Genomic DNA, 14,218 nt, shown 5'->3' with positions numbered 1-14,218 from the left:
CAGCACTAATATCATAGTAGACCATAATTCTACAGACTTTTCATGTAGTATTTTAGCTGCAATGGAGACTTACTCTTCTGTTGCACGAGAATGGGAAGATGTCAGTGGCATGTAGTTCGGTTAAAGGGATAGACTTCATTAAAGCCTGCTTTAACTCATCGTGTGGCTATTCCTAATATGGCTCAGCTAGAGTTTATTGTTTGCTATTCGCCAGCTTGTCCAGAGTCGGCAAAGCTGCATGGCCAAATTCTTCCCGTTGTAAGCGAATACGTCTAGTCAGAAAATAATTTTCAAGACTGATGAACCAAAAATTAGGGTTAGTGAGCCAGAAAGGCAGAATAGGAAGATTAAGAGACCTCAAGGGTGGCTTTTGGAGAGGAATTAAAGTGTTGTTGCCTGAAGATATTTGTAAACAATGAATAGTGGACTAACGGATCAACGTAAAGGAGAAAAATATATGGACAGTAATATTGATAGTAACAAATGATACAATCTCATGACATAGAATAGACTTACTGAATCTCCCCACCAGACCTACTGCATGTTAAGTATCGTTATTTATCTTTGTTTATATTTTTTAAAATTGTTTGATAGTGTTTATGAGATAATACACAACAATAATTATAACCCTCAATAATGACACACAAACGGATGAGTCTTCATGTGATTTAAGCCACGTGCATTTCAAAATAGTGAGAGGAATTTGCGAAGACTGTAACAATCAATCAAGCGAACATGCTCACACAGATATGATAATAATATAAAGATATGCGTGAATTATTACCGCTTGAATGATGCTGTCTGCTAAATAGGTTGATTGAAGGGCCTAATAAAATCAGACTCACATACAGTTGAGTTGCTATAGTTCCATGTAGGATAGTTTTGTCTGCACCAACTGGTCTACCCATTATGTTATATGCCTTTCGTGCCTTAAGGTAACCCTCGTGCTATTAATAGAAGAAACCAGAGAAGTAGTGAATAGGTCTTTATTTCGATCTTCGCGCAGTCACAGTGGAGCGTTGGATTATCTGTTCAGACAAACAAAGACTCTCAACATTCAATATAAGATATTAGGGAACATAACGCTTATACAAAACAAGGAAGTGAATAAATACTTGAACAATACTGTTTTGGCATATGCTTGGTTGTTTGGGGTCAACTCTTAACCAACCAACCTAAGCTGTTACATTAGCTTCCCCCCAGAATCGACTTCCGTAGGAACGTCGGTTCGATTAACCTAACTATCGAAAACACCTTAGTTCTATTTCTCATCCCAAGGGAAAATTATCAACTCCCTCACTGTTTGACTTACAATCAGTGACGACTGACGCTGTCAACGATAGTCCATGGATGTCTCTTCATTTACTAGCTTGTCATCTTATTTTGTAGCATGTGATTTCTTCTACAAATATCGCTGACGGTTTGCTGCGTGCTTTCAAGAGAAAGTGTGAGAATGTGGAACAAGAATATCTGAGGAAGTGCCGCGAGCGGGCTACCCAACACCATGTTGTTGAGGTACGATTTTTCCGTGCTCAGACCGGCTATCAGGTGTTTACTCACCTGCCTCTTGAGTCGCCCTCAAGTAAAAGGTAAAGAAGAATCTACTTCAAAGGTAATGGTGAAAATCAAGCAAACCTGAAGAACTGCTCCACTGCCTGCATAAAATAATAAGATACAAAATGGAAATACATAAATGTAATTGATAATTGTTCGGTTCCATGTAAGTGCTTGACCTCCAGAACGGATTGGTATTCTGGAAGGAAATAGACATAGTGTAGATATCTTGTGCACGAAAAACCATGAAAACAAAAAAAATACTCTTTTGTAATGCATATTTGTAAGAGGGTGAACTTGCTAGAGGTTGGACTCTTTAACAAAATCGATCAAACGCATGACCTTGAGCCTGTGGTGACCGCCTTTAACAACTAGGTGCGTAACCAAGGGTGCAACAGAGTATTGCACAAAACGGAAAAGAATATACGGTTAAGAAGCAAAAATAATTGTGTAGAGTATGCGGACCAAGTACAGTTGTGTCAAATACCCTTTTCTGGTTTGATTTAGCTATGCATGATATATTGAAGCAATATTTCGTCAATTCATCCAAGTAACGAATTGGTTTGCACCTCAGAAGTGTGTAAGTCCTATTACTCATTAGTATTATGAGTGATTAATTGGTGTAAGGAAATATTGAAGTCACTTCCTCCGTGGTCTGACGTGGCTTAACGGTTAAGCACGCGGTCTAGCATTCAGGAGGGCAGAGGTTCGAATGCGTGTGGGGCCTGGGTTTTTGTTCACCAGACCCACCTTCAATACGATGTTTGTTGCCCGTAAGTCGCTCACATATGAGAGAAAATATGACAAGAGGACAGATTGATATATCAAAGTGCCATAATGGAAAAGTATAAGTTCTTTGTTTACATTCATATTATTACTATAGAAGAAAAACTACAAGTTTAGTAAATTTCCATTTTACGTTATGTTTAAACCAACGAATATATATATATATCAGTTATTGACATAAAATGTCTTTTTATTACGCTAATGTTAAGTTCCAGAACTTTGTATGGGCCACTAATAATAATTGGTTAACGTTAACATAGCCATGATAGTCGTATCGTCAGTTCAATGTCATGGTTACTAAACAGTTCCCTTTTAAGTTGTGTTGTAAATTAGGTATGTGGAATCAATGCGGCTAACATAGTAACCTTACAGTAACGCACTGTACTATATCTTCACGGTTATTGATTCTTAAATGTCAGAAATAAAAAAAACTGAATATTGCCAATAAAGATGGGTTATATGATCACACTAAAAAGCATTCTGCAGGAAAACTGGTTAAGTCATTACGTAAGCTTCCTAAACATGAAAAAAATGATGAGAACTTTAATAAGTACTTGACTATGGTTTAATCCAAAATGTTTTGTCTAGAAAACTATTTATTAATAGTAGTATTAATCGTATCAAGCTACTAAACATATCCTCACCCGAAAACTTTTAGAAGTAGTTCATATGGTATATATGTATAGCCAGTCTACGTGAAAAATGTATATAAATATATAAGAAGTACAGCCAACATAGTTAATTAACCAGAAAAAGAAATTATAAAACTCGCCTGGGTTGCTTTTTGAATTCGTTGTATTTGTCAGTGTTAGTTGTATGAGTTTGATTAAAATCCTCAGCCATCGTTTCGGAATACCTAGCTTATGTGTCCAGTATTTAAAAAAAATATTTAACATAACACTTATATATCAAAGGTAAAAGGTCTGGGGATTTGTCGGTGAGGCGGAATGAGGAAAAAAAAATTATTTTTAAGTAGATGCAGGGTGTGATTAGCTACGTGGTTAGATTTTATCCTGCAGCCGAAACTGTCAACATCCTTGACTGACTAATTGGATGTGCCCAGCGAACCGTTTTAGTCATTTGTAAAGATTTATCATCTTTACATTTCGATTCCGTAATGGATTTGTCAGTTAAACGATCTAACAACACGTATGGTGGTTCATGATCTAGATAAGCCGGCTTTAGCCTATCAATACTTACTGTGTCGGTGTTTCCATGATTTTCTATCACGAAATATTTAGATTTTCTTGAGATGACTTTGAAATGACCTTCAAATGGGGGACTGAGTGGTGCTTTTATTTTGTCACATCTTGTCCAGACGTGCGTGCAATTGCTTAGGTCTTTAGGTATATATACGGCGCGCGATTGTTCACGAGTATTAATCGGCTTAAGTTTAGACATGTGGTCCCGTAGTTGATCTACATAATTTTCTAAATTAAGTTTTTGACTGTTAGTATTAGGGTTAACAAATTCACCGGGTAGTCTCAGAGTTGTTCCGAAAACCAGTTCCGCAGCTAAACACTGTGCGTCAGTTTTGACAGATGTTCGTATTCCCAACATAACTAATGGTAGGAATTCTGTCCACTGATTGGGGTTCGAGTGAGATATAAGGGCGGTTTTTAGCTGACGGTGAAAACGTTCTACCATCCCATTAGCCTGAGGATGATATGCAGTGCAGCGTATCCTATTGGAGCCTAGAAGTTTAGCCAAGCTATTAAACAGTTCGGATTCAAATTGCGCTCCTCTATCCGTCGTTATTGTTATGGACGTACCAAATATGGTTACCCAGTTCTGCATGAAAACCTTGGCTACTGTTTCCGCTGTGATATCCGCTATCGGGATGGCTATAGGGAATCTGGTAAATCGATCTATGCATGTAAAAAGATAATTGAAACCGTTTGAACGTGGTAAAGGACCTACCAAGTCGATATGCACATGGGCAAAACGTGCATCTGGTTGCGAGAAAACACCTATAGGTGAATTTGTGTGACGATTAATCTTTGATTGTTGGCATGCTGAACACTCTCTAACCCATTTGTGTACATCCTTCTGTAAATTCGGCCATATATATCTGGCATTGATTAGTTTTGTTGAAGCTTTTGCGCCAGGATGAGACAAAGAATGAAAGTTATTATATATCAACTTTCGCATACTTTTGGGAACGAAAGGTCGCGGAATTGCCTTGGTCGTGTCACAGTAGATTAGAATACCATCGACAGGTGATGGGAACTGTTTAAAATTAGGACTTGAATTGTTTGTTTTAAGCAGGTTTTGTAATTCTAGATCCTGCTCTTGTTCGTTTCTCAACGTCTCGAAGTTTACTGTGGACTGTTGTAGCACGTTCATTTCTAGCCTAGATAAAGCATCTGCCGCCTGATTGTCCTGACCTTTGACATGTCGGATATTGCTTGTGAACTGTGATATATAGTCAAGGTGTCGGACTTCTCGAGGTGAGTATTTATCGGCTCTCGCTTTTAATGCATTCGTCAGTGGTTTGTGATCCGTAAAGACTATAAATTCCCTACATTCTAACATGTGTCGGAAGTGTTTAATGGTCAGGTAGATTGCAAGAAGTTCTCGCCCGAAGGTAGAATACCTTGTTTCGGCTGGAGTGAGTCTTTTCGAGAAGAAAGCAATTGGTTTCCAGGCGTTTTTAACCGGTTGGTTAAGGGTACCGCCTACTGCTTTATCTGAAGCATCCACCATCAAAGCAAGTGGGGAAAGAGAATTCGGATACATCAACGTAGTTGCTTGAGTTAATTTATCTTTAAGCTGTTTAATAGCTTCGACGGCGTCAGAAGACAGTTTGAATTCTTTTGGTTTTCCTTTGAGTGAATCTGTCAAAGGTTGCATTAATTGTGCGCAACCTGGTATGAATCTGCGATAAAAGTTAATTAGACCTAGAAAACTTCTCAGTTGTGTTAGAGAACTAGGTATGGGGTATTGTTTGGTTGTGTCTACTTCTTTTTTGATCGGTTTAATCCCTTCTGGGCTTATTGTGTGATCGAGAAATTCTAAAGTTTGAACACAGAAAACACACTTACTTTGATGTATGTTTATTCCATGTTCATCCAGTCTTTTCAACACTGTTTGTACATGCTGTTTGTGTGATTGCAAATCGGGGCTGGCAATTAACAAGTCGTCTATATACCCCTGCGCAAATGGCATATCTCGAAGTAGGTTATCTATGAATCTTTGAAATGTCTGTGCCGCATTTCTCAGGCCGAATGGCATGCGTACAAACTCGAATGAGCCAAAGGGTGTTGTAATAGCTGTCGTGGGAATATCTTCGTCAGCCACTGGGATATTGTGATATGCCCTGACTAAGTCAATTTTAGTGAATATGTTCATACCCTGTAAACCGTTTGTGAAATCTTGGATATGAGGTATTGGGTACCTATCTGGTACGGTTTGACGGTTGAGGGCTCTGTAATCCCCGCACGGTCGCCAGTCACCTTCATTCTTCTTTGGGACCATATGCAAAGGGGATGCCCATTGACTATCAGAGGGACGGATAATACCCAATTGTAGCATATAATCAAACTCGGCCCTAGCGATTTTGAACTTATCTGGTGCTAGTCTCCTGGGTTTTGCAAAAACCGGTGCACCTTCGGTTTTGATAGTGTGACTTACTTTTAGTTTGTCTTTGGAAGGCTGTGGGTTTGGTTTAGTTAAGTTTGGAAATTCCGCGAGTATATCTTGGAATTTCGCTGTTGTTACAGGGGGAGTTTGAATCAAGTTAAGAGAGCTGATGGGACTTTCTTTGCCTTTTGTGTAATACGAAGTTTCTTTTAGTGTTAATCGCCGTTTCTTGGTGTCAACTAGAAATTCGTATCTCTCTAGAAAGTCCATCCCCAGTATTGCCAGATCTAAGTCGGCTACCGTGAAAACCCAAGGGAATTGCCTCCTGAAACCCTAATCTAGTGTTAAAGTTTTCTGCCCAAATGTCGCAATTTTAGTTTTATTTGCAGCTTGAAGTGTAATTGATGATGTTTCTCGACTAATCTCAGTTTTATTTTGAGGGATGATGCTAAGAGCAGCGCCAGTATCCACCAAGAAATTCAAGCCAGAGTTTCTGTCTCTAACATAAAACAAGCGACTGTTTAGGCGCCCCTCCTCAGTCGTCGCGACCTGGGGAGGGGTTACTCGTTTCCCGCTGTCTTAGAATTATGCTTAGGCCAGGCGCATGGTTGCATGCACTTGGTTGAGTTGACACCAAACTTCCAGTGGTACCAACAAAACTGCCCAGATTGTCTAGACATTTGTGACCTGTTTTGTGACTTGGATCGTGGTCGTTGTGGTGACCTGGTCCTGTTTCTATGACCCATTTGCATTCGGGTGACAGCCTCAGTGAGACTCTTAACACTCGCAATGAGTCCTTCTATTACGGGGTCTTTTGCTGATTCTACTTTTTTTTTGTGATTTATTGTGCCTGATCCAGTTGGAGGACCTCTTTCCATTATTCTGTCGGCTATACGCGCTAAATGAGATAATGAGGTTTCAGGATCTTGTGCATCCAAACAGTGTTGGACGTAGCATGGGAGAGCTTGTATCCATCCTTGTTTTAGGACTGCTTCACCCACTGTGTTATCACCCACTAAGACTTGGAGGTGACGTAAAAACTGTGACGGCGACCGATCACCTAGTGTTTCACCTTGAAAAAGTCTTTGGATTCTTTGACTATCTGATAATGATAAACAGTTCATTATCTCTCGTCTTAAGATGGTGTATGGTTGTGGTGATGGTGGATTTAAAATCAAGTCACGGACTTCTTTGGCGACTGAAGGAGGAAGGATAGAACACAAGTCTCTATAGTGAATTCCTTCAGATTTGATATTGTGTCGCGTGAAATAATGCTCTAGTTGAGCAAACCACAACTCAGGATCACTACGATCAAATTCTGGAAGTCGGGATTTCGTAGTCATAACAGTGTCTATCTCCACTGGTGACAAATCATCCAGATTATGGGTTTCTATTGAGTCTGACATGAGGTATGTGACAAATATAGCAATAAAGTTAGCACGAAAAATGGTTACTATAACACGAATAACTTAAGATAATACGGAATAAACTAGTTATGTACTCAACTTAGTTTACGGATAATCAGGTCTACTTTTACGATTAAGTAAAAAAAATGTTAATAACAGAAATGAGGTTGAATTTGTGTTCAAAAAGGGCTCGCCACTTTGGTGCCTTAAGGTAACCCTCGTGCTATTAATAGAAGAAACCAGAGAAGTAGTGAATAGGTCTTTATTTCGATCTTCGCGCAGTCACAGTGGAGCGTTGGATTATCTGTTCAGACAAACAAAGACTCTCAACATTCAATATAAGATATTAGGGAACATAACGCTTATACAAAATAAGGAAGTGAATGAATACTTGAACAATACTGTTTTGGCATATGCTTGGTTGTTTGGGGTCAACTCTTAACCAACCAACCTAAGCTGTTACATGCCTTTATTAAAACATCTCAAAGTTCCCTGTAGCCTAGCTGTCATGAGTTCCGAAGTCTCTTTCCTTGAGATTCATCTCTTAAAACTAGTACTATGCAAATAAACCTAGGCCGGAAAAATTTAATGATGCACCTGAGTGGAGTTCACCAAAAAGACTGATTATGATCAATGAATCTTGCATAGTAACGTTAAAAACTGTACAAAGCAGAGCATACAAGTGCTATGAATCGATAAACACAATCTCTGAGCGATATTTTCCATAGGTGCAAATAATATTATAACAACGAACTTGTAAGATCAACTTAAAAACAGAATATGAAACAACTACTTAACAACTGACAATAAGGCTCTTAACAACTCAGGAGCGATATTGTGTGAAAAACGACAAAAATATCACCAACAAAACAACCCCTAGGTGACGGTTTATCTAAGACAATAAACTTTCCTAACAATTACAAAATCAGACATTTGTCTTATACAGTAAAGTCAAATGGAGTCAGTCAACAAGAACTTCACTTATTGTGGTAACCACTATAGATCGGTATGTTGAGTACATTAGAGTAAAATAGTATTTAAAACCCTAGCAGTAACCAAAACTTGACCAGACCTCAGAAGATGTAAGCAACACAGTAATAATAATTGTACATGAACCAAAAGCAAAACAAGAAACACACAGATACAGTCAACGGCAGAAGAAACGAGACATATGAAGACTGAACTAGGTGACGCTCAAGCCGAGAAATTTATGGGGAGAGATATCCTCTTACTTTTTACCGTTACATGTAAATGGGTTCTACATGAGGTGCCTCGTCTGGTCACTTAAACTGTATGGATGATAATTTATGATTTATATCCGGGTTGGAACTTGTAGTGACAGTGAAGCAACGTCGATCCCTAGCCACATGATCCCTCATGTCGAATTCACTAAGAGAAACTTCAAACCAAGAGTTGATTAATGTGTCATGAGCAGGGTTACACTTTGTACAGCCATATATATATGATGACTGAACGTCTCACTGATTCATATAAGCCTAAAGTGAAGTTGTAACAGTGAGAACTAAGTTTAATACACCGTATTACCTGGAACATTAGTATTCAATTGTGAAATTGGTAACCATTTTCAGCGATAACAGAGTCCACAATCTCCTCCATTTGTGTAAGCCTTGATGACTAAATATTTTCACTGGCGTGTATGTTTTATGATATTTCTACATGCGGAGCTGAAGGGATATATTTTTCCTTTTGGATTACAGGAAAATATTCAACCTCTTCGCCTGGAAACAAATTTCAAAACTTCGGATATTCCAAGATTGATAGAAGGGATCAGACTATTTTTAAAATAATGCTTCTTTGTGCTAACGGAGAGAGTAATAAACAGACTTTGTGGCCAGAAAACGTTTTCGTCAATTCAAATTGAAGGTCTCCCATTTGTTTGTTCGGGTGTAAGCCAGGCTAAACGACCATAATCACACTTTGCCAAACCCCTTCACAAAACTGGCACAGTCGACCTGGTTTCAAATAAGCGTCATGGTGCGTTTGGGTTTTTATTATTAAACATACTACGTGGAAAAATTGATGAAATAAGTTTAGGGAGCATTTTGTCTGACACTACTGACCAGCGGATTCCTTTTCTTGTGTTAAGAGAACCTATGAATGCCTAACACATAAGCTTAAAAGTATTAGGTGTAGGCCTTGTAATGAAAAGACTTGTTATTTCTATTCCGTTAGCCGGTTCCTTTACATTTGCAAAACCCGCAATTCTAAATATTCCAGTACCTCAGTGCTGAAGAATTATTCAGTGACTCACTTTGATACAATGATATCAAAAGACAAAATGGAGAATAACGTTTGTGTAGAGACGTAGAAAAATGTAGAGAAATAGGACGTATATGGTATTAGTTGGATAAATACTTCACGTAACAGGTAAAGCTGCCAGGTACGACAATACCTTCTACAATCGGCCATCGGAGAGAAGTTATCTTAGCAACTCAGAAACAATGATTCGTCCACAACGTTTGGGGATAACACGGACCAAGTCGTTAAAATTTGGGCAGTTAGTTACAAGATACTATTTGTACAAGAGATACGAGAACCAATTAATTAACTGCCCGAAACAACAAGGCTTATCACCAAAATGTTAAATTTTCATAACTGTGTACTCATTATTGAACCCGATATCTGACTACATGTGATTGTCAGGCGCATTAAGCCACTCACACTCGTTAACTTATGCTCATTTAATCCTAATCATTGTATGTGAATGCTTTAAATATTTTTCCGTTGCCTTTCCACCTATTTATCTGTTAGTCATAGTTCATTATTATATTAGCATAAAAACACGAGACACCTCAACCAAGCGACACCATGAACAGCTTGGGTTACGATACAAATCAGACCAGTTCCGTATTTATTTCACCACACTTGATCCTGGTGCTGATGTCAATATAAATTTAATTTAGTAACGGATAATTTTAGTTATTGTTATTCCAGCTCCTAATTAATTCGTTTACTGACTGTCGTAGATTTAATAATATTGAATATAATACTTTCCCAAGAGGTACATAATAAAGTTTACATCTCTCGGGGATTGGTAAAATCCAACAGAATCAATCAAGAACACAGTTTAGTGGATCACGTTTAGCATTATTGCACTTTGGAAGCTGGGGAAACATGCAGAGCAGCGTGCGTTCACAAGTCTGGAAACGAGAAGAAAACGGAAAAAATTGGTGCGAGAACGCGTAGAATGTAATTACACTTGATTGTGGAAGAAGACTACCCGTCGTAAAGGCACATGAACTCCCACTAAGTTTACGTAAGACGTGACAAACTAACAGAGCAGTTTCTGTGGAAACGAAGTAATGCCACTACTTTATTGCCTAGAGGGTGGAAAGATCAAGAGTACATATCGGTCACTCGGTTGCAGGCGGACCCTAACACCATATCCTACAAGTCTACTCAAAGTGGAGGTGTTAACTGGACAGTACTTACTTCACTACCTACACCTGTTACCTCTCGTGGAGGGGCATAGGCCACCCACCAGGATTCTCCATTCAACTCCCGGACAATCCTCTCTAGTACTTTCAAGATGCTATTCATCTTTTTTATGTCTGCTTCTAATTCTCGACGCGGTGTGTTTCTTGGTCTTCCTCTTTTCCGTTTCTCTTCAGGATTGTAGATAAGCGCTTGTCTGGAGATGCAGTTTGATTATTTGCGTAATGTATGTCCTATCCACTTCCAGCATCTTTTCTTAATTTCCTTTTCATCTGGAAGTTGGTTTGTTCCGTCTGATAGTAGGCTATTGCTTATGGTATCCGACCAACAGATATTGAGTATCTTGCGTAGGAAATTGTTTATAAATACTTGTACTGTTTTGATGATGGTTATAGTAGTTCTCGAATTTTCAGCTCCTTACAATAGGATGATCTTAACGTTCGTATTGAAGATTCTTATTTTGAAATTGATTGACGGTCGTTTTGAGTTCCATATATTCTTCAACTGTTGAATGCTGTCCTTGCTTCACCAATTATTGCCTTAACATCTCCATCGGATCCTCCTTGTTCGTCGATGATACTGCTCAATTACGTGAAAGTTTCCACCTCTTACAGAACTTCTCCATCAAGTGTGATTGGGTTGTTGTCCTCTGTGTTGTATTTTACGATCTTGCTTCTTCCTTTGTATATATTAAGACCTACTGATGCTACACTGACTATCTTCATATGCATTTGTTGGTGGGTGAAGTTTTCCACCTCTTACAGAGCTTCTCCGTGAATGTGACAAAACAACGCTATCTGGAAATAACAAGTCGAACCATAACGAACATACTCATAGAAAATGAACCTTCACGAAAGAGTCATCACATGTGTTCACACGGATACATACTGAACTGTTTTTGTGGTAGAATAATGTGTAATGTGCCTCTTACAATAAAATGGATCTTTTGGCCTGATGAAATTCTCGAGTCGTAACAATGAGAGTTGTCTTAGATACTTAGCGAAAATATGACCATCACATTAAGTATACCGGATCCGTATCTGCTATCTGTACATAGCTGAAATAATGATGCAAATCAATTATTTATTAGGACATTCAAGCAACAACTCTGCCTTTAGCCCTTCTAGAGTTACTGCCGGTCCTAAGCCCGTGTAAAGGAGGAGGGTTGGGCATGGGTTTAGCGCCCCCATCCCATAGAAAACTAACTCGCTAAAAAAACGCTTACCAGAAAAAATTATTCAAACCATTTTAACTCTGCCCTGAGAGTTAGAAGGTCTTCATTTAGAAGAATTATGACGCTTCATGGTGAAAGCCGAGTTCCTTCGGAAGCCACGAGGCCGATGCCCCTTCTAGCAACCAGAGCAAAAACTTTTGTAGGTACATGGAACGTCCAAACAATGTGGGAGACCGGGAAGACCAGTCAAATAACAACGGAAATGAGGAGATACAATTTGGCAGTACTGGGAATCAGCGAAACCCACTGGACCCAAGCTGGACAGAAAAGGCTAGCTACGGGAGAGATGCTGCTATACTCCGGTCACGAAAAGGAAGATGCTCCACACACTCAGGAAGTCGCTCTAATGCTGTCCAAAGTAGCACGAAATGCACTTGTAGGGCGGGAATTTCACGGATCCAGAATCATCAAAGCATCATTCAAAACAAAGACGGAGGGGATTTTAATGAATATTATCCAGTGTTATGCACCCACCAATGATAGCAACGACGACATTAAAGATCAATACTACGAGCGGCTGCAGTCAATCATAGAGAAATGCCCAAGAAAGGACCTCACCATTCTAATGGGAGATCTAAATGCCAAAGTCGGAATAGACAACGCTGGATATGAAGATATTATGGGACGACGTGGACTGGGACAGAGAAACGAAAACGGAGAACGATTTGCAAATCTATGTGCATTCAACAAATTGGTCATAGGAGGCACAATATTTCCACACAAACGCATATACAAAGCAACATGGATCTCACCAGACCACACTACAGAGAACCAGATAGATCATATTTGCATCAACAAAAAATTCCGAGGGACAATGGAAGATGTGAGAACCAGGAGAGGTGCTGACGTAGCTTCAGATCACCACCTAGTTGTAGCCAATTTAAAACTGAAGCTAAAAAGAACTGGACAGGTGGACAAACAGCAATACAAAGGTTCAATACAGCCTTCCTTCGAGATACTGGCAAACTCAATGAATTCAAGATAGCTCTCAACAACAGGTTCCAAGCCTTACAAGATCTACTGAAGGAAGAAGAAACTACTATGGAGGACAACTGGAAAGGCATCAAAGAGGCATTAACTTCAACGTGTCAAGAGGTTCTGGGTCCAAATAAATACCATCATAAGGAATGGATCTCTATAGAAACACTGGACAAGATCAAAGAAAGGAAGAACAAGAAGGCAGCAATAAACAACAGCCGAACACGAGCAGAGAAAGTCCAATCACAAGCTAAATACATAGAAGCAAACAAACAAGTGAAGGGGAGCATTAGAGCCGACAAGAAGAAATACGTGGAAGAACTAGCAACGACGGCAGAAAAAGCTGCTAGAGAAGGAAATATGAAACAGCTTCACGATACAATGAAGAAACTAGCAGGGAAATACAGTAAACCAGAGAGGCCGGTCAAGGACAAAGAAGGCAGGACAATCACTGAAATTCAACAACAGTGGAACAGATGGGTAGAATACTTCTAGGAACTTTTGAATAGGCCGGCCACAATGAATCAACCGGACATCGAAGCAGCGCACACAGATCTTCCTATAGATGTCAATCCACCAACGACGGAAGAAATCGTAATTGCCATCAAACAAATCAAGAACGGGAAAGCAGCAGGACCTGACAACATAACAGCTGAAGCACTGAAGTTAGGCATCGAAGTAACTACAAACATGCTTCACCTTCTATTCAAAAAGATTTGGGAGGAGGAACAAGTGCCGATGGACTGAAAAGAAGGACACCTCGTCAAGATTCCAAAGAAAGAAAACCCGAGCAAATATGAAAACTACAGAGGCATTACACTACCGTCAATACCAGGGAAGGTCTTCAACAGAGTGTTGTTGAACCGGATTAAAGATGCAGTAGGCGCTCAACTTCGAGATCAACAAGCTGGATTCCGTATGGATCGGTCGTGCACAGACCAAATTGCAACACTACGGATTATCGTCGAACAATCAGTTGAGTGGAACTCGTCACTATACATCAACTTCATTGATTATGAAAAGGCGTTTGACAATGTAGATAGGAGAACATTATGGAAACTTTTTTGAAACTATCAAGTTACTGAGAAGATTGCCAACATTATTCGGAACTCATACGACGGACTACAGTGCAAGGTCGTGCATGGAGGACAGCTGACAGATGCATTCCAAGTAAGGACCGGATTCAGACAAAACTGTCTATTCTCTCCCTTCCTCTTTCTTC

General features: G+C 39.4%; 1 protein-coding gene across 1 annotated transcript; it reads right to left on the bottom strand.

The window, feature by feature from the left end:
* Window positions 1-6,749: 6,749 nt before the first annotated feature.
* Window positions 6,750-7,617, bottom strand: RLP7_1 (ribosomal-like protein; the record flags this gene model as incomplete). The annotated part of the gene is made up of 1 exon (XM_051211129.1): window positions 6,750-7,617. A coding segment is annotated over exon 1 (579 nt), but the record flags the coding sequence as incomplete, so codon positions are not given.
* Between the last annotated feature and the right edge of the window lie 6,601 nt (window positions 7,618-14,218).

The sequence above is a fragment of the Schistosoma haematobium genome, chromosome 1 (assembly GCF_000699445.3).
Source record: "Schistosoma haematobium chromosome 1, whole genome shotgun sequence".
Taxonomy (NCBI): Eukaryota; Metazoa; Platyhelminthes; class Trematoda; order Strigeidida; family Schistosomatidae; genus Schistosoma; species Schistosoma haematobium.
This window is presented reverse-complemented; position numbering and strand designations above follow the sequence as displayed.